Genomic DNA, 20,907 nt, shown 5'->3' with positions numbered 1-20,907 from the left:
TGCCGTGACAACTGGTTGTGGTCGGCTCTGTGTTGTGGTGGCTTCCAAGCATTTTAATCTTAAGTAAAAGGGAGCTTCACAACTTCTCAAAGTGGACCAGAAAAGATTATTAAGGATCAAGATGACTTTAATCAGCTGTTTTAAAATACTATTGTGGCCTAAATGGAGAACGGGGTGGGCGTAGGTACATTTATTATACTACATTAAGTGCTCATAATCTTTTAATATCCCGGCCGTGTTGTCAGGGAAAACTCCTTGTCCTTAACCTGACTGGTACCCTGAAAGGTACACTTTGACCTGTTGTAATATCTCCTCGGTAACATAAAAGCCATTCCCCTCTCCTGGCCTTTTTAAGGGGAACCCATAAACCTCAGGAAATACTGAATCTCCAAGTTTAGTTTTTATCCACTGATTTCTTCTGAAATGAGATTTACGTCTCTAACGAAAACCATTAACATTTATATGAGATGTCTATTGTTTTGTACATTTATCATTGTGATTTAAAAGTGGAGCTTTTTCCAGTACCTGTGACTTAATATTTTGATTTTTTTTTGGAGTGTTTATAGGTATGGATATTTATTATTATATGTGAAACTACAAAAAGACAAAAGAAAAGGTTGAACCTGTTTCATTTGTATGTTTCATGCAAAACTGTCCAGGTGAGATTCTCTCTGCCTCTTACATATCACTAATGAGGGACTTGTGTTTGTTTGGAAATAGCGCTTTTTCAGTGTTGCATCAACGCTATGACAAAAAAAACAAAAACAAAAAAAAAACAAAACAAAAAAAAAAAAACACCAGTGGTTTACCAACAGCAGAGTTGCAAAGCTCTCCTCTTCTCCTGAGATGTCAGTAATTGAATAAAATAGTGCGATGAGCTATCAAACTGAGACCTCCCTTGTGGTTTTCATTTTTTCTTTTATTTCTGCAAACGTCAGTCCCAAGAACACGCAGGTGGCTCTGCAACATATTTACTGGATCATTAGAGGGCAGCAGAGTCACAGAAAGCAGCGATAGAAGTTATGACGGTCACCAGGGTGCAGACATACAGACATGTAGACACACACACTCATACTTACACACACTGCCGTTAATCTTATAATACTTATATGCTGAATGATAATAAATGAGGAAAGTACAACACTCTCCTCATTATCTGGGGAAATTAGAAATCTGCTTCTTCTTCCAGTGGTAAAAAGCAACAATGTATGTTTACTCAAGTACTTTACTTTAATTTCAGCTACTTGTCCTTTACTTGAGTGTTTCCATTTCATTCTACTTTATATGCTATAAAACATTTAAAGACGTCATCTTCGGCTTTGAGAAATAGTGATGGTGGTAACTTTTCACTTTTTTCCTGATGCTTTATAAAGTAAATGATAAGTCGAGAAAATAATTGTGAAATAAATCATTGACAAATACAATCTTTAGTTACAGCCCTAGGAATATGCTTCTCCTCTGCTACAACATTAAAATACCATTTACACATTAATGCTTCAATAATAATAGGCATCAAGATCTAATAGTGTAACTCATTTTTTAACATCATGAGTACTTTAAGTAGCTAAATGTTGTTGCTGTAATAATATTTTAAATGCAGGACTTTTATTTGTAATGGAGTTAACATTTGCTGATTAGCACTAAACACAACAAGGTCATTAATTTTTTCAGGTTTGTTGTTATAAATTAAACTATTTTGTCCTCATGGTGGCGCTTGAACAGTTAGGGATCACCGAAGTGATTCTTATTCATATAATTGTTGTTTACCACAAATTTAATGATCCATTTTATTATTTGGATTAATAAAAACTGATGCATGACCTCTAATGTTTTTTATTGTACTCTTTTCTAGTCTCATTTGGTCTAATCTGGTCTGGTCTGGTCTAGTGTTACCTTATTTTGCACAGTTTACAATTTCAACCTGGAGGTGAAGTAGTGTTGTTGTCAACTTCTTTGACTCACACAGGTCTGGCAAGATTCACAGGTGGTTTGACAAACAGAATATCGTGTGAAAATGGACACTGTGTTCCACCAGACCAAAAGTAAATATTCCCATGCAGTGACAAACAAGCAACACAACGGCAATGACCTCATTATTTTCTTATTTACATGCAAGCTCTTCCTAGATATACAATTATGGATATTTCAGATAGAGCTACAAAGATTGCTTGAAACATTTTAAAGACTACAATAATCTCTAATTTAAGCATTTAGGTCCTAGAAGTCCTGAAAGTTAAAAGTTATTTAACTTTAAAGTTATAAGTAATAATACATATTGTTTTATAAGATACTCATAAGATAAAATATTGAAAGAAGTAAAGAAAAGTTAAATACTTTACTTGAGTACAGTAGTAATAACATTACTTTATTGATGATTAATAATTTTACTTTTGTACATGATCCCTGACAAATTCATTTAATAACCTCATCTAAATCCACTTGTACAAAGGCTTAAAAACTCATTTTCAGGTCAGATTCATTTGAAATATGTTTTCCAGGGTATTTTTAAATATTCCTGTGGCCTGTTTACAACTCACCACGGTGGGACGTCAACAGCTCGTTGACACCGAAAGTGCCTCAGTGACACGTGAGCCTACACAAGCACAGTTGTTCACGTTCTCTGCTCATGCTGTTGATCAAATATAGACCTAGAAGAGAATGACATCTGAGCCCATGCAAACATGAACCCCTCTACCTGAAAAGACAAATATCTAAAGTTATACAATGATGAACTGTGTCTTCTAATACTCCGAACTAGATGTGTGTTTCCTTTCCTCTTATCTGTGCAGTATGAACTTGTTCATTTTGTGGAGTTGAATGTTGGACTATTTGAGTCATGGGCCAGTTACCTTTGCCCCAGATTTCACTTTGAGCCAAATGCTATGTAGGAGCGCTTTGCATGGACATGACAACATTTTCCACTGACTGCAGGCAGTTAAAAGAAAGACTCTGACCTAAGAATAGATTTTCATTAAGCATCACAAAGAAACATGATCCAAGTCAAATTTATTTAAATTTCAGTTGTAGCTCAGTTCTCAACATTGTGAATACCAACCCTCGATAAAACGGTTCTCCAGCACTCCCCCCCTTATGTTTTTAAGGGTATATTACTTAATTGACAGAAACTGTTACCTGCAGCTGCAACTTCTGATTATCATAATCACAGATTAATCTACTGATTATTTTCTCAATTTGATGATTAATTGTTTTGTCAGGGAACAGTGAAAAATACTCATTATATTTTCCCAGAGCCCGAGGTGTTGTCTTCAAATTGTTTATTCTGTCCAAACAACAGTCAAAAACCCAAATATATTCAGTTATCTATCATGTATGAATATAATATATAATATAAATCATCACATTTAAGAAGCTGATACCAGGAAGTTTCTGGGATTTTTTCTTGAAAGTTACTGATTAATTTTCTGTTGATTGACTAATTGATTAGTTTAATGTTTCAGCTCTATAATTCATATTGTTTCATTTCTTTTATCCCCATTGGTTTTGTTAAAACACAGGCTATTGTTCCAATCACACAGCACACTAACATACAATACAAACAGAAAACATACAATCCCCCTCACACCGTACATGACCAGAAAAACTGAAAGATGAGAATAATCATAAATAAATGCAACAAATTGCTCCAAACATGATAAAAAAAAATGTTTTTACACTATTTTGGTAAAATAAATTTACCTCCACGAGCTTGCCTTCAGTTCCTTAATCTGTGTAGAAACATTAGGCCAAACGCATGAACAGCAGTGATAATGACGTGACCACCTGTCACTTGACATTTAATGGTAGAAAACTGGAGAACCTCCTTAACAACTGAAAGACCTCACCCACACCATTGGACACATCGACGTGATCATGATCATTTACAGCTCAGTGTTACGTCCAGAAGTTTAATGCTGCTGAACTTGTTCAATAGACACCATAATGTGCAACTTACGTTTCAGCTCTGCCTTTAACTGATATGTTGACCAAAATACCCTACTTCAAGTTTTGGTAATTATTGTAATAATAAGTTAGGTGACGTTGTTATAGAGCCACAAACTCCATGTTCTCCATATTCTTTTTGTGGGCGCAGTCTGATTTTGCCATATACTGTATATATATATATATATGTTGACCCATGTGTTTGATTTGTATGTTATTCCTCCGAGCACTGGGGGGTGATGTACGGCCAAGGCTGGCCACCGAAAATTTAACCCCCCCGAGGCAGCAACCCACAGGTGTTGCTCATTGTAGAAAGGTAAACAGTTTTTGACTGTGCTAGCACGATTTCGTGTTTTTTTTTTCGTTTAACTATGTTTTATTGGACATTATGGATCATGCAGATTTGCGGACATAAGAAATAAGCGCATCATGATGCAAACCATTGGTAAAGACAGATCATCAGTTATCCCGAGGACATGTATTAACATTAAAAGTTGCAGTGACTTGAAAGTAACCCTACTGCTTCATTTTGGATAAGCCGTGTTGCTTCATTGGGAATCAGCAAAGTTCGCCGTTGAACAAATTACTACGATACATCTGAGGCATCGATCTTCTTCTACTCGCTTGATTGGAGCTGCGCCTCAGCTACTGGTGTGATGCGCTGGAGATAGGCCTACTGGAGTGATTTCTGGACACCAAGCATCAGAAATCGGGACGTCAGGTCACCTATGCCGGCCAACGTTTGGGGTATGTGCAGCACTAATACAACCATATTTGGCCATTGTATATTTGTGTACACACATTTATATGAAAACTTTTAGTGGGCTTAAGTGTAGGCCCCTGACTTAATGTAAATATGGAAGAGGAAAATGCTAAACCTGGCGACGCACTCACTGATGATAAACTGGTGGGGAATGAGCCAGAGCCTGACGGGGTTGGGAGAGAAGTAGAATTGGGCGCTGTAAAAAGCCTACCGTGAAACGAACACCCAAAGCATTGGTGGAAAAAATAGACAGTTTTCAAAAGAAAAAAAAAGACAAAATTTAACAAATTGTCTTAACAAAAAAAGAAGAAAAAAAGAACTATCATTGACTTGATGGGTGACAAAGACTATATAAATGAAGTGAAATGTACATTTGACAAGTTTAAGGTTCTTTGTGATGAAGCAAAACAATTGCACGCCTCTCTGTTGGGGTTATTACCTAAAGATGAAGCAACAAAATATGAAGTATGTTTCAAAGCAAAAAAGTTGAATGTCAGTTACTTTATTGCTAATGTGAGTGGTTGTCTAAAACTGAAAGTTGTCCTGCTAGTGGTGACGGTATCAATGAAAAAGTGGAGGTTGGTGTTGAACCCTCATAATGATAAAGAGGCGGTTGGTGTTGAACCTCATGAACTGTGAAAGTAGCGTTGTTTCAAATGGACAATCCAATGGAATGGAGTCATATTTTATGAAAGGGTAAACTTAAAGGCATGCCCACATCTCTTGATCCACATGGCAAAAAATATGAGCCTTAGTATGAGCAGTCCATGCAACAACATGTTTCCTGCCCATTCAGTGCAAAGCAATACTCATCCCAGTGTCAGAGTGGAGATACATTCCTCCATTACAAAACCTGCTGATGGTGCCCCAAGAGGATTGAAGGCACAAAATCTTGTCAACAAAAGATGGATTGAAAGCCCAAAGTTTCTATGGGAACCTGAGAAGAAATGGCCAGCGTCTCCTGTAGATTTACATGTCACTACTGACGACTCTGAGCTCAAATGAAATGTCATGGTAAATACAACTGTTGTCGACACGGAATGCTACTTATCAACTAATAACTTACTTTTCTGACTGGCAAAGGTTAAAGGTCACAGTTGCTTGGATCCTTCCTCATGCTGAAAGGAACTCTACTGAAGCTGAGTAAGAGAAGAAAACTGTTGTAGCTTGCAAATATCAGTGCCAATGGATCGCCTTTATGCTATGTACATAAAGAACTGTAAGCCTTTAGAGCCTCATTAGGAGGTCAGAAATTGTCACTGGACGATCTCTCAGAAGCTGAGACTTCTTTCCTTTTGTGAGAGAGATTCCAGGATGAAATTGCTGCATTAACATCTAGCAAATCAGAACTAAAAAAGAGTAGTACTATCTACAAACTGGATCCTATTCTAGAAAAGGGGCTTCTGAGAGTTGGCCAGCGACTAAACATCCTCTCATCTTATCCAAAGACCAACACATCTCAAACCTTATTCTTCGCCATTTTCATGAACAGCTGGCTCATGGTGGGCGAAATCATGTGCTTTCCACTGTTAGGAAAAGGTACTGGATCACAAATGCCAATTCTGCAGTGAGGAAAATCATAGGAAGGTGCAAATTCTGCAGGTGTTACAGAGGAAAAACTGGTAAACAAAAAATGGCAGACTTGCCCACAGAGAGAGTTGTCCCTGATCTCCCTCCATTCATGAATGTTGGCATAGATTATTTAGGTGCAGTTGATGTAAAAAGAGGACACAGCATCATGAAACGTTATGGAGTGATCTTGACTTGCATGGCAAGTAGGGCTGTTCACTTGGAGGTAGCTTACTCTCTTGATACAAACTCATGTATCAATGCTTTGCAAAGATTCATCTGTCAGAAAGGACAAGTTTCTTACATGAGATCGGACCATGGTACCAACTTTGTGGAAGCAGAAAAAGAGCCAAGAGAAGCCTTCGCTTCTTTAGATCAGAACCGGATTGAAAGATCTTTGTCACAGAAAGGAATTAAGTGGAGTTTTAACCCACCTGCTGGATCACATCATGGTAGTGTTTTGGGATTGCATCACACAGACGGTCAGGAAAATTTTGACTTCAGTCCTTTGTCAGCAAAGTTTCGACAATGAAGGGTTTCAATTGGTCAAAGCCATCCTGAATGATCGCCCTATCACAACAATGTCTGATGATCCAAATGACCTTGAGGCAAAGAAAAGATGGAAGTCCACTATATTGCTGATCTACCACTACCACTGTTACAAGAGCAACAAAGATGGACAAAGGAGAGAAGCAAATAATAAAGGTCCTAGGCCGCTTTCTTGAGGTACACCGCAAGTAGTAGATTTTAAACTTGAAAATTATCCGTTAAAAAACAAGATCTGTTTTTTATTGATCTAATAACTGTTAAGCCAGAGACCCAAAGTGCTAAACGTTTCAGTTTCTCTCATAACAATACATGATCAGTCAAATTAAAAGCAGCCCTAAACTCATACAACACAGCCTCATCCACATTTTTCTTATCTTGTCTTTCTAAGTCAATCATAAGCCGCCTAAGCTGAAGCAGTTACTGTTGAAAATCGTTCCCTGTAGTAGGTCTTAGTAGCCTTTGAATGTCTAGTTCTTGCACCAATTACCTTATTTTTTACTTTCCATGGAAAATAGCACTGTCTTCATTCATGTTTCTGTTTGTTTTTCTTCCTCTATCAGGTGATTTTATGGTCACTGCATCCTTGGTGTTTTGAAATAAGTAAGCATGGGGATTCGTCCTTCATCGTGTTCTGTAAAGTTTTACAGAGAAACCCTGCATGCCTCTTGGAGTAATGAAAAAAAAGAGCTGCATGATGGGAGACTCCCGTGTCAACTCACTGACACAGGAGTCATTTGTGCTTGGCTGGGATCACAGGACATTTTTAGACCCAAGTGCCTCTCTGATACTTTGCCAGGAATAGAGCAGCTTTGGAGGGCAGGTAGGACAGATCATACACTTTTTTTAAATGGTGGGTGAAGGTCTGAAAACATGAGTCATGTCTCTGGTCCTTTAATTGCCAAAACATTTGTCCCAGTATGTGGCTCTAAATGTTCCACATACAGAACTTTAAATGTTTGACTTTCCTATTTGAATAGAAGGATTATCTTACAGCAGGACTGAGCTGTAACCAGACTTTGTTCAGTCTATTCTTAGTTGTCAGTGAGCACATTGCAAAATGTTCACAGAAAAATCAATTCAGAGAACCAGTTTATTGCTCTCTATAACAGTTAGCACTAATGCACACACCACAGTTATCTGAATATTGTATAATATAAATATTATAATGAATTCTTAAGAAAGAGAAGAGATCTGTCTTGGGTCTGTCTGTCTAATTAAGGTAAGATCAGATAAAACTTTTCTCTCAATTAAAATAGTACAAAATGGAAATTTGTCTTTGGCAATCTGGCAACACAGTATAAGCAGAGATAGGTAATACATACATTTCCTTATCCATCCATTTTTTTCTAAAGACCTTATTCAGCTCACTAAACATTTTCTTTTACTATAAATGCACCTTAGGATTTTTACCTTGTTTTTTTTCTTTGTAATGTGTGGGAAGGTGGGTAATTTTCTTGTTTGTTTGTTATGTATACATACTGACAGTAGTATGCATTAATTTCTCTCCTGACATGCTTTGACTTTTTTTTCCCACAAAGACTGTGAACACATGTTGCATTTTAAGACAAACTTGCAATTGAGCATTATAAACTCTCTCTTTGAAGTCTTTATGTGCACGGACCAAAACTTTGACAACAATCTGCTGAGGCATTAAAAAAGATTTGATAGCAGCAATTGACCCGTTTTATTTTCATGCTGTGAGGTTATTATAGCAGCAGGTCTGTGCCAGAATAAATCAGTAACTTGATTTTTTGCAGACATGCTAAGGCCAGCTAACTTCGGCTATTTCCAACAAATGCATGCATTTGTAGAACTGAAAATGTGAATACAGTGTATGTGTTTCAATATAGAAAAAAAATATAGTTATCTTCAAATTTACTTTCTATAACAGTCTTTCTTCTAGAAGCTCTTGACCTACTTCCAAGCTAAGGTGAGGCGTTATGCAAATGTATTTACAACTGAATTCATCGTTGCTAATCATATCAAAGCTAAACAGCTTAGCTTTGTTTGGTAAGTAGGCTGCGTGTGTTCCCTACAGAGTTATAAAGCAGTGTGGATCACATGAAGAGGTGACAATGTGGTCCTGAAAATTTGATTTACCAAAAACACAAAACAATATCACATTGTTTTCCTAAATAATAATAAGACTATGTTCACTTTGGCTACCTGCCTGTAACAGCTTTATGGAAACAATAAAACACAATGTAAGTACTGACTGCAAAGCATTTTATTTATTATTATAAACAGTGTCAAGTTACAAGAAGAATAAAATGAAAAAAACTTTTTACATTCTTTTTTTAACCTTTGGTCATAATAAAACATACTATACATAGGCAAAAAGGAAAAGCAAACTCTATTTACTAAAGGTAAAAAACATCATCGTCACCACCATCATCTCCATCTCCAGTGCTGAACCATGTGATGGCAAGATGAGGGTGACGGAGGTGAGGGGCAGGTGGTGGGGCAGGGAATGGAGTCTAGGAAGAAGTTGGTGGGGGGGACGAGGGTTCAGACTTTACATTATCACTGCTTTCGCTGATCTGTCTGTTCAAAACCATTTCCCTGGCGATGCAGGTCACCTGACCGTTGGCCACTGTGTAGGTTCTGTTCCTGCAACACAGAGATGCTATAATTTTAACTCCAAGAACAAAAGAAAAAAACAAACAAACAAAAAAAACTCGAGAACTGCTGCTGTTTAACTTGGCGCTTGTTGTGACATTATCTTGACACTCACTTTTGATTTTCAGATCCATTCTGGATGCCTGGTTGGTTCGGTTTTGCAAAGAAAAATGAAGTCCACCAGTGGCCAGAGTCTTGCCTTTGAAGTCCTGAAGAAACAAAGTGACTTTTAGCAGGTATTGTTTTGGTGCAGGGACACTTCACATTTTCACATTTAATCTCAAAAGTAATCCTCATCCCTTTTCATACCTGGGGGGTGTGGAATGACCTCTCCTGTGTACTCAGCACTGCCACAAGAGCTGTTGCTGGAGGTAGACCCAAGGCGCCCTGGAACAAAGACAGTAAATTAGGACAGGAAATCTTCCCAAAGACTAAAAGAGACTTCCACAGTGGGAAAAAAAAAAATCACTGGCATTAGATCTGGTATTTTTGCCATTCACCAAAAATAATTAATGGGATATAAATCTATATAGGCCACAACTGACTCACTTCTATAGTAATCATGGGTGGCAATGAGGGAGCCACTTGATGGAATTGCTGCCATTTTCTCCGACCTTAGGTGGAAAACCGCTCAAAGATGGAAAATGGTAACCTGAAGGAGAGACAAAGGAGAATAGATAGCACTTGTGTTAATAGGCTGGATTCAAAAAGGGAAAAAAATGATGCTGTCATGTTTTCATCATTATTTCATATCTTTCCATTTTCTTTTGCAATGTGTCTGCTTATTGTACAGTTATCACATTTTATCTTTTTAAAAAACACTGCATACAAACACAGTGCTTCAGTGCAAAGATCCTGTCTGGGTTTACACAGACATGAGGTGAGAAAGCACATCTGCTCTGACAGCATTCACAGAAGAGCATGTCACTCATGATCTGTTTCAAGGAATCTGTGCAGCATTCATTCATGCCCTTTGTGCTCCATTCCTGTCCACATGCAGCCCTTCACTGCAGAGTGATAAAACAGAAGCAGCTGCTTCTGAGACTCCTGTTTTCCATGACTCAAATAACTACAGTGTGTATGAGGGCATGCCCACATGCCCAGCTACACTCAGATAAGGTGGTGCACGAGCTGGCTGCGTGACAGGAAACTATAGATGGCTCTAACCAAATGTTTTAATGCCATAAGCAAAAATAAAATTATAACTCGCCCTTTTTCAGGATTTATCAGTAGTGCAGCAAAATGTGAATCAACATTTATCATTTGTGCATGCATTTCATATTTCACATGTATTCCTGACCCTTAACAGCAGAATATGTTATCAGCCTGGAGCCTGAGAACCAGTTGGAGGCTGTAAAGCTTAACACCAGGTGAGCAGCAGATGGCTTTGGGGATTTCAAGGAGCAGACAATTACATGTCTGTACTTCATAGCCTAGATAAACAGCAGCTTCACTTTAAACGGTGGCCAGAAGGCAATTTTACCTGCTAGTATTTACTGTATGTCCTGGAGAAAATGCATGTGGGATTTTGTGTACATTCGGATATTCAAAAACTGACACAGAGAGCATGACAGAAAGCATTCCAGCACAAAAACTACCTTTGCAGTTTGTGATGAAGACAGAAGTTGTAAGACAAATGTGAGGGAAAACTGAAAAGGAAGACACCACACTGATGGACTGGAGTGTTGTAGCATTCAAGAAAGTTGTCATATTCTGTTGGTGTTTAAAAGTAGGAGAGAAGAGCTTTTCAGTGACAGTGTTTGGACCTACCTTTAAGATTAGGATGCTGCTGTTGGCACCAGGTGCGGTTGTAAGGTGCGGATGGCTTGAAGTAGAAGAGGTGCTACTTGTTACAATGGCCCATTTGTGGATGAACTCTCCGTGTGGACCACTCTCGGTCGCTACACCGCAGGCTGTCGCTGACTCAGGATTGCCTGTGGATCAGCTTTTATAGGACATGGCCCCGGCGCGTGCTGCTGTGACACGGGGCGGGGACTGCTGTACCATGAGGACACAGAACGTGCGGTTGATCTCGTTGGTTTAAGGGGGGAACTCCGTGACACCAGACAAAGGGAGGCTTTGGAGAGGCTTTAAATTACCCGTGGAAGGACACAAGCGCACCTTCACGTTAGTTAGCTGGCTCACATTTAAATTTCTAACACGCTTTTAAAGCATAGGTTCACATTTCTTAAAGTCTGTTTCAAAACTAATCAGGTTCCTTAATGGAACAGTGCTATTTCTAGCTGTAATCTTCCCTCCTGTTACTACTAGCCAGTATAACATCCTCTCCTGTTGTTTTCAATGCAGGGTGGGTTCAGAAAATGTGGGACAAAAGCATTTCCTTGTTTTTCCCATTTGACTGAATGGAACCAATACATTTTTTAATCCTAAAATTTTGCCACAACACCACTTGTTTACATCCATCCATTTTTATCTGTGTGACATTACCATTGGTGGCATGGTTTAAAGTCCAAGAGAGGTTGGTTGGATGTGTGTAGGGAGAGTAAACCATTAAATGAACTGGACTCTAAAAAAAACAAATATGTTTTTGTCCAGTAATTATTTTAATAAAGCCACGTTCAATGTCAAATTAAGTTTTCTCAGAAAGCTTATTTTTAGCACTGTCCTACGTTTACCGAAGGCGTTTGCAAAACTGGAACAGTGTTTTTAGGTAAAGTGGTAGCCTAGATTTTTGTTGGGTTATTTGATGCAGCATTTCTGCAGTAATATACATTATACTTCAGCAATCTGTAAGATTGACGAAGTGGCTCAAGCTGGTGGCTACGCTTGATGGAAATTTAATGTTTGCATGTAGTTGACTATGATGGAAATAATGTGCACATAATGTTTAGTACCAGTACTGTATGTTTTGCCAGATAACTATAGCTACTGAGATTTACATTGTGATATTAATTAAAACCAACTGAGACCTAGGCTAATGTATGTAAATGTTTGTAAGTGATAGCTTTAACACAGCAAACATACAACAAGTTAAAAAAGAACAGCCATAGCAACTCATCATGACATCAAAACAAACAAATCATATTACTGTGTAAGATCCAACCAAATATCTCTTTGGATCACCATATGGCAGGTAGTAACTGGTAGTTGGTCAGGAATTAAATTAAGTGTCAAGTGCATGCACTTGACCTGAGCGTATCTGTTACCATCACGATTCCTGGGTCGTCATCAAATCTGACAACACACTATTTTGAAGTAGTCACAGGCTGGGTCTAGTCAACTTGGAGTCAGTCCAAGGGGAAAACGAAGCCCTGGGAACTGTGGCATTCACACTTGAGGTTCTTCACAGGTGCACACATGTGCACTGTTCAGCTCAGATTACCTCTTGCTAGTATGGCTACCTCATGGAGGCGCATCACTGAGGGAACTGGTGGGATGTTCATGAGGAAGGGCCTGCACCGCCTTCTCAGTATCCTCCTCCACATAAAACAGGTTGATGATTATTTCTGTTTTGAGCAGTGCTTCAAACAGAGATCCTTGCATCAGGTATGTCATGGGGTTTGCTTGTCTCTTCAGCCTACTCTTCTTCAATGGAAGGCCTTGAAGAAATTTCATGTACCTTGAGTGAAAAGTTCTGCGCTAAAGAGGTAGAAGTTACCTCGTTGCCAGAACTGGGTGCAGTACCTTGAAAGGTGGGTGATCCTAGATGGATGGATAGATGAAACAAATCCTGTAATGATTTTTACTTGTTTTGTTTCACTTAAATTCAATATTTAACCTTCAGCACGCTGATAAATCTGGGCCCAGATCTCTTTCTGAAATGCCATATTTAATAAAAAAAAAAAATAAATAAAATTTCATAACCCATTCAAACCATTCAATTAAATAGTAATTCTAAATATGAACGATGTTTTATTCACAGTTACTTTTAGCTTATTCCATAAATGATCTAACTCGAGGAAGGAAAACAGGTTCTGATTACAGTGGGTGAGAGATCTGTTGGTTAGCTAATCACTTCATATTGGTGATTTTTTTTTTAATTTGTTTCTTATTTAGCGAGTATTCTGCTTCATTTAAAAGTGAAAACCTTCAGTTTATAACGTGAAGTGCATGTTTAAGAAATATGTTATCTGCTTCGTATTCAACTCTCCCTGGTGGTCTAGTGGTTAGGATTCGGCGCTCTCACCGCCGCGGCCCGGGTTCGATTCCCGGTCAGGGAACAGTTCTTTTCTTCTTAATTAATACATTTTACCACGTACTTTGGCCATGTTTTTACCGAACATATAGGACCTGAAGATATCTTTCTGACGACCATGACTCTGACTTGTACAAACAATAACAATAATCTCTGCCTTTTCTTCATATCCTAAACAAAACGCAGTTAATAAATTTTTATGCCTCTAGCACCACCCAAAGGCTATACAGTATATCAAGGCCACCACTGATGGTTGCCTATAAACATACGCTGACATTGGGTGTGAGGATTCAAGAATAATAATGCAAGTAAATTCAATTTGCTTAAGTGACCATTAATGACAGGAGGCCACAAACTATTCAACTGACTTTAACTGGAAGTACAAAAATAGTTTATGAAAGTGATATTCTTTCTTGTAAATGTCACAATTAATGTCAATGAATGCATATTGTAAGTAATTCAGTTGATTTTAGAAGATGTTTTTACTGTACTAAAGATAATTACATTTATGAAACATGCTGAAATATTACATATTGAAAGATTATTTTGACATTTGAGATTAAAATGAATTTGCATTACAAATTTAATACATTCTATTTGTCATTCTGTATTAATTAACAGTCAGAAATAACATTGGACAAATTCACATTGACAAGGGAGAAAATAACATTCTTTCATAACTTTACAAGATATGAAACATAATTAAATGTAGTATTTTATCTCATGTGTTGTGGCGTGATGATCTTCTTTCAAACCCAGATGTATCTCCATTATTTGTCATACTGCCAGCCACCTTATCCTGTGTGATTTAGACATAAAACAAGTGATCAATACTCACAATACAATAAGAAAATTGTGTGCATTGTGTGTCTGCTGTTGTGATAAACTCACCTTCACATTGCCAACCATGTCCTCAAAAGACTTGAAAGTCGAAGAGTGTCTGCAGGGTATTAAATATATAAAGATAAATTACCCAGTACATATTTTTTCACCATATCTTAGTCAAGTATTTCGATTATCCAAACACATACAGCAGTAAGCAGTGAATATAGGAACTGCAGTGACAAACAATCATGGTGCTTTACCTCATAGTCGGTACACTTACGGTGTGGCTCAGGGTGCTGGGTAAGGGAAAGAAAGAAGGGAATTTGAGTATTAAAAGTGACAAGTAAGGCTTACAAACAATACAGAATCAGAAAAAGCATATAAACAATGTAATTAATGGTATGTGGCAAAGTAGAGAGAGCCTGTCGCTTTTACTCTTTAATTCATCTCACACTTTGGACACTTTGGTGTGCTACTTTAGGTGTGTTTTTGCCTGTAACCACCACCTACCATATTTGTGACTGTAAGTTTGGTTCCCTATTCTAATGTTTCATACATCATCTAACAGCTACCAAAGCTGTACAAAGATGTAACTAACTTTAAATTTGCTTTATTCTACTTTAAACTTCACTCATGTTCTAGTCACACCCACTTCAGTCAGTTCAGCTTCACAACACTGAGCTCAGGTTAGTCTTACCACAGGTCTTACCGTGGTGGGCTTGGAAGAGGCAAGGCTCTGTTGAGTTTGAAGCATGAAGATAAAGACAGACACACAGATAACGTCAAACCAGCTTCTGTTTCCACATGGATGAGAACAACAACAGACTTATCAGCTACTGCTGCTGATGTCCAGATGTACCAGTGTGATTGGATTATGGTTGCTTACTGGCTAAACAAACAACACAACCAGGGGGCCCTTCAACTTATACTTCACCCAAAATCTTTGAGTTCAAAATAGTCATACTTTATAGAGCATGGAGGAGCTGTGTGTGACATGTTGCCCACTGATCGTGACTCTGTTGGTCTCTTGTTTGTCCATCTGCCTGACTGAATTAGCCTTTTTTCTTTTTTCTTTACCAGGCGCCTTGATGCACTGTTAACCCTCTTTCTTCTTTCATTCTCCACAAGCAATGTGTGGTGTTTTTATTAATGTGGTAAAGGTGTATCACTGAGGACAAAAAACGCTATCTCAAGCTAATTTCTTCTGCTCATTTTGTTTTTTTATGATTCATTATTGAGCAATTTGTATGTTGTTATGATGGCGTCTGTGACTCTCTGGACACATTCTTGTGAACACAGTAAACTTGATACTTACTCCAAAAGAACCCCATATGGAGAAGATGATCTGATTAGATTTCTGAGCAGCTTGATGCAGAAATTTGCATAGTAATGAGGGAACACTGGTGTTCCAGAAATTGCTGTAACTCCTTAACACTTCAAGCTAATAAGTTCAAATTGAAACCAAAAAATAAAATTTGCATTTAACTTTGTTTTTCTCTTAAAAATTAGGAGGTAGTAGCTAAGCCAATTCTGAGGTTACCTCATCTCGGCCAGTCTCCTGGTGATCACCACGCCCATAGTGGACAGCGCAGAAGAAGTCACCTGGCCTGCCTGAGAGAGACTCTCCCGTGTCCTTACATATCTACAGGTAAAAAGAACAGGTAGCAGTCAGGATCTGTATGGAGGAAAGTCACAATATTGCCAACACACATGGGGATGGGATGAATTGCAAACAGGACAGTGCATTTAAAGGGCACAAATGTATGAATTCACACACAGAATATAAACAGTTGACAATGAGCTCATTTACGTCAATGACTACAGTCCTCCTGTCTACAGAAGATCCCTTCTTCACTCTGATTCAAACAAACGCTTCTGGTTGGTCCTGCTGTTGCCTGCCAATACTACTGCTCCTTGTGCTAAGTCAGGCTGTAAGGCTATTAATGGGGCACCGATCCTATTTGGCCTGGACAATCCCATCACTTCTTTCTTAGAACAGATCCCACTTTAGCATGACAGCACAGGACAAAATGTTGGGAAACCCCACACCAAGAAATGTAGTACAAATGTTGTTTTTTTCAGGAAATTCTGTACTCATGATGATATATACTCACACAGTGGAGTGGCTGATGTCCTCCAATGTGGCAGAGGCAGTGAGATATCTGAAACAAGAAAAGAATGCGCACAAGTTAGCAGGTGATTACCATGACTTAAGAGAGAGACCACGACAGTCATTGGTCATTAGTGTGGTTTTCGTGGTTATGTAAGCAACTCACACTAAGACAATGTGTTGGAAATGTTCTGCCAGTGCAGGGGTTGGGTGTCTTAAATCAGATAAGACTTGGGAGGTGCATAGTGAAGTGTTTAAGTAGCAGACCTTACTATTTCATTTGTGTCCCATAGAGTAAACATGCAATATTTATGAGGATGCACTTACGGGGCTGAGGTTTGTACTTCTTGCCAGCCTTTGGACAGGTTCTGTTTGATGTTACTGAGAGGGCTCATACCCAGCTGCCTCCTGATGTCTGCTGCATATTTTTCTTTGGCCAAAAGCACCTGTCGCAAGGTCTGAATTTCATCCTCTGTCTATGTTAAGTAAAAACAGAAAATGCTTTAATTAGAAAAGAGACAATACTAACTAGACATGTTACACATTATGATGAATCGCCCAAAAGAGCTGCATCACCTTTGAAAGTTCAACCCGTAAACTGTCTAAGTCCTCCTCTGTCAAATCTGAGGGTGGGCATTCATTGATGGATGTTCCTGTTATCCCCGTGGAGAAGTTTATGGATGATGGAGCCCCACCAAAACCTTAGAAAGAAGAAAAGTGAAATAAGTCCCCCAATTTAGAATTTATAAGCAATATAATAACACTTGATAAATGATTTATAACAGACTATTATGTAGGTGTATGAAGTGCTAATGATGGATCTCTCAACATTTATAACTCAGTCTGTGGACATTCATAAGTGGAGGCTGGTGTGTAAACAAATAATGAATGACAAAATTATTACACAGGTGTAATAATATGCAATGTGTCGTCATGGGAGAAGTTGTAACGTACATTAATAAACACTTAAAATGTCCTCACATCTGCATTGTAATGTGATACAAAATGTATTAAATATTATTACAACAATGCAACAAACCCAGACAGCCGGAGCTGTCCGCAGTGCTGAACTAGCAGGCTAACAGCTAACCTTACCTGTTGCACACGGTAGCTAACGTTAGCTAGCGTCGACCGCAGCACAAACACACTGTGTGTCGACTAAACACAGCTGTCGACTAAACTTAATTAGACCGGATATCTGTGCAAATTAACTGTGCGGTGCTACAAAGACAATGTGAGCTGGTCTTACCTTGTCGGTTCATCGCTGTCACTGTGAGTGTTTTCACTAGCTAGTTGCTGCCTGCCTCCATCCACTCAGCTCAACACAGAGACTACCAGGGGGCAAGTACAGCCAGGATCACCGAGGCTATTATTACACACACACACACACACACACACACACACACACACACAGGTTCAAACTATTTTGAATATTTACCTTTCACAGTATTTTCAGTACTTCCAGCAGTATTTTCTCTCTCTGATTTATATTTTATTTTCAGGAGTGATTGATATGATATCAATACAGTCAAACAAAACTATAAGATCTATAAGGAGCAATGGGAGGAGGCAATTTGGAATAAGCCAAAGCTCAGAAACTAACTTCAAATCAAAGAAGATTAGATAACTTCTTGTAATAAAACCTCAGTAAAAACCCTTAATTCTAAATCCCATTTAAATTACATTACTATCATTGGCACAATCTACTTAATGTTTCAAAAGTGAAAGTAGTCATGCAGCAAAAAAATTGGCACCTGTGAGTAACACATGACATTATTAGATTGTTAATACTGAAGCATCAAGTCCAGTGTTTCCTGACCCAGGGCTCTGACCCCTCCCAAGCGTCACAAAATAAATCAGAGGCATTGTGAGTAGGACAGAAACGAAATAGACGAAATAAAGTTCAGCTCCACAAATGTGGTCTTTTTTTTTGTTTCTTTTTTTGTGAAATATTAGATAATTTGACCCCTTTGGACCTTGAACAATAATTTAAAAGAAGTAATCTGAAATGTTAAAAGGGGAAATCACTCTTTAGTGTAACTGCTAACAACCGACCTGAGATCTGAGATGAGGGCCCCCAACTTCATACTTTTTTTTAGTTAGGGGTCACAGGCCCAAACATTTGTGAGCCACGAGTTTAATCTTTAGCAGTGTATTGTATTTTTTAAGCCTATCGTGTTTTTTCTGTAAAATGTTAATCTGCAAATAGTTACTAGTAACTATAGCAGTCATAAATGTAATAGAGTAAAAAGTACAATATTTCCCTCTTAAACGTACAGGAGAAAAACTGTAGTGTAGTTACAGTAAATATAGTCATAGTCTTAGTCATTTTCCACCGCTGAAATTATTCATGAGGTCCTTTGAGGTAAGCACCAGTTGTTCATTCTCAAGCAAAATGCAAATGATCCACCTTAATAATTCATTCAAGGAAAGGACAATAATATCTGAAAACTTTGCTTGCGTGTAATAAAATATTAATCACAGAATGTGATTATATTGTTCCACATTCCCAGCACTTGAAGTGATAAGGTGCCACTCAACAGCCCAAATGGCACAGGCAGTTTTGATTAATCTCGCAGTCATGTCAAAGCAATAGGAACGGCAGTTCAAGGGCTGATGGTTATGACACCTGCAAATTATGACATTCATCAATAAAATAGCCCCCCTACTACTTTCACCAGTCTGTTTAGCTTGACACTTGACACATCTCTCTTCTTTCAGACAGTAGACCAGGAATTAATGGTCTTGTTGAGCTCAGTAGTGCCATCTGGTGGTATTGGTGAATAGCACTGTTCTAAAACCAGAGTGAGACTGACTGTCCTTTGAAGGTTTCATCTATTACTAAACCAGCAGCTTTAGACACATTTTAGGTTATGGATTAACCAAGAATAACCGCACAAAAGCGCTGCAAAAAAGGTAACTTTATTGAACATAAAAGAAAACCATCAAACAAGCTAACCTAACCCCTAATGAAACCCATAATGATTTAATGTACAGTAACTCCAAACCTTACCCCTAACCTGACCTAACCCAACCTAGCCAAACCTAGCCTAACCTAACTGGTGCACAATCAAATTCAATACAACTGAACTAGTGACTAGTTTGCATGTTGGATTGAGCTCAGGAGGCTGAAACAGTTTGTAGCAGATCACCATCTAGATCCATTGATCAAACTATGATTTTTTTTTAAATGTTAAACAACTTCATGATTCCTTATTATTATTGGAAATTGTAGTTTTTGAAAATTGAATTGAGAGTTGGAATGATTCTAAGACTAAGACCACAAGCTGTTCTAGATGCTAGTGGTGGGCTAACAGCTTACTAAGGCAGTTTATGTTGGTTATTCCTGTAATTTAACACCCATTTTTATTTCTTATGTATGATATACGCAACATGCAAAGAGTACATAAAATACAATAAGAGTACATATACTAGTTCAAATCTGAGTTGTGTCCTCAGTCCAAGCCAATGTAATGCACCAGAGATGAGGTAAAATAAATGACTTGTCTCCATCTGCTGGCAAAACATGACACTACACCTCAAAGTGCTATATCTCCCCCAGATCTGAAGAATCATGTGAACAAAAAGTTGGTAGCTTTTAGTTTCCTTTGGTCATCAGCAAGTTACTGATGCAATCCACTGAAAAAACAAGACATTTTGTAAAAGCAGTGTGAGGATTTAATAGCAGGAATATGTGTTTACTTTGCTGCATTGCTGTATATCTAAACTTACATTCAATTATACTGTGCCAAAAAGTATTATAAATTATGTATCGTAATAAATTATGCAGTGTAATAAATATGCTAAATATTTTTAATTGGGAAAATTGCCACATTCTGACCAATACTATTATACAATACTATTATTCATTGTTACCTAACTAGAATATTTGTGTATGAGAATGCAATTACATTTCCTCTACATTTCATTTTTATGACATATTTTTGACAGCTGCTAGTTATTTACCAGATTCAGATTAATTAAATTATCAGATTATTATTATTAATAAAAATATAATTAATGAATTAATTATTATGTATCATTATTAATTAAGAAACCCAGTCATATATAAAGTAATTCAAATTAGTAACAACTTTACCAGTTGTAATGTTAAAGTGATTTTACACATTATTATATACACTTTATCCATAATTGCAATCCAATAATAAAATATATGTCAAATGGTTCATTAGTTATAATAAGTACTTTTTGGTACTTTAACTATATTTTATGATTTGACTGTTATTAGATACATTCCAATAACCTAGAGTACTAGTATAGCCTACTGATGCTAGTACTTTTGAATGCAGGACATTTACTTGAAACTATTGAGGTAGAACACCTGAGTTCCTCCACTGCCGACTTGGTATGGGTTGG

At 37.8% G+C, this 20,907-nt stretch overlaps 2 protein-coding genes and 1 non-coding gene across 3 annotated transcripts; 1 reads left to right on the top strand and 2 right to left on the bottom strand.

Annotated features, from left to right (window-relative positions):
- Nucleotides 1–9,050: 9,050 nt before the first annotated feature.
- Nucleotides 9,051–11,361, bottom strand: LOC111235112 (pancreatic progenitor cell differentiation and proliferation factor A-like). Its single transcript, XM_022763440.1, has 5 exons — nt 11,210–11,361; nt 9,989–10,091; nt 9,749–9,826; nt 9,555–9,648; nt 9,051–9,430 (listed from the first exon to the last, which is right to left on the bottom strand). Exons 2-5 carry the CDS (start codon nt 10,041–10,043, stop codon nt 9,298–9,300), a joined length of 360 nt encoding a protein of 119 aa, XP_022619161.1. The 5' UTR covers nt 10,044–10,091; nt 11,210–11,361; the 3' UTR covers nt 9,051–9,297.
- A 2,187-nt stretch (nt 11,362–13,548) lies between these two features.
- On the top strand, nt 13,549–13,620 carry trnae-cuc. The gene has a single exon. It is a non-coding gene; the product is annotated as a tRNA-Glu (tRNA).
- Nucleotides 13,621–14,148: 528 nt separating this feature from the next.
- On the bottom strand, nt 14,149–17,859 carry LOC111235110 (tumor protein D54-like). Its single transcript, XM_022763439.1, has 9 exons — nt 17,780–17,859; nt 17,107–17,231; nt 16,858–17,006; nt 16,535–16,582; nt 15,961–16,062; nt 15,130–15,156; nt 14,681–14,716; nt 14,487–14,535; nt 14,149–14,394 (listed from the first exon to the last, which is right to left on the bottom strand). Exons 1-9 carry the CDS (start codon nt 17,790–17,792, stop codon nt 14,317–14,319), a joined length of 627 nt encoding a protein of 208 aa, XP_022619160.1. The 5' UTR covers nt 17,793–17,859; the 3' UTR covers nt 14,149–14,316.
- Nucleotides 17,860–20,907: the final 3,048 nt, after the last annotated feature.

This window comes from Seriola dumerili, unplaced genomic scaffold (genome assembly GCF_002260705.1).
Source record: "Seriola dumerili isolate Sdu_G_001 unplaced genomic scaffold, Sdu_1.0 BDQW01000468.1, whole genome shotgun sequence".
In the NCBI taxonomy this organism is placed as follows: Eukaryota; Metazoa; Chordata; class Actinopteri; order Carangiformes; family Carangidae; genus Seriola; species Seriola dumerili.
The sequence above is the reverse complement of the archived record's forward strand: the minus strand, read 5'-3'. Positions and strand labels throughout refer to the sequence as shown.

Coding starts and splice junctions, on each gene's coding strand:
- LOC111235110 (XM_022763439.1), bottom strand. Junction 16,063..16,534: donor GACATCAGCCACTCCACTGT/GTGAGTATATAT, acceptor TTTTACCTGTAG/ATATGTAAGGACACGGGAGA. Junction 14,395..14,486: donor ACATGGTTGGCAATGTGAAG/GTGAGTTTATCA, acceptor TAAATCACACAG/GATAAGGTGGCTGGCAGTAT.
- LOC111235112 (XM_022763440.1), bottom strand. CDS start 10,043: ATGGCAGCAATTCCATCAAGTGGCTCCCTCATTGCCACCCATGATTAC. Junction 9,827..9,988: donor CACCCATGATTACTATAGAA/GTGAGTCAGTTG, acceptor TCTTTGTTCCAG/GGCGCCTTGGGTCTACCTCC. Junction 9,431..9,554: donor AATGGATCTGAAAATCAAAA/GTGAGTGTCAAG, acceptor TCTGTGTTGCAG/GAACAGAACCTACACAGTGG.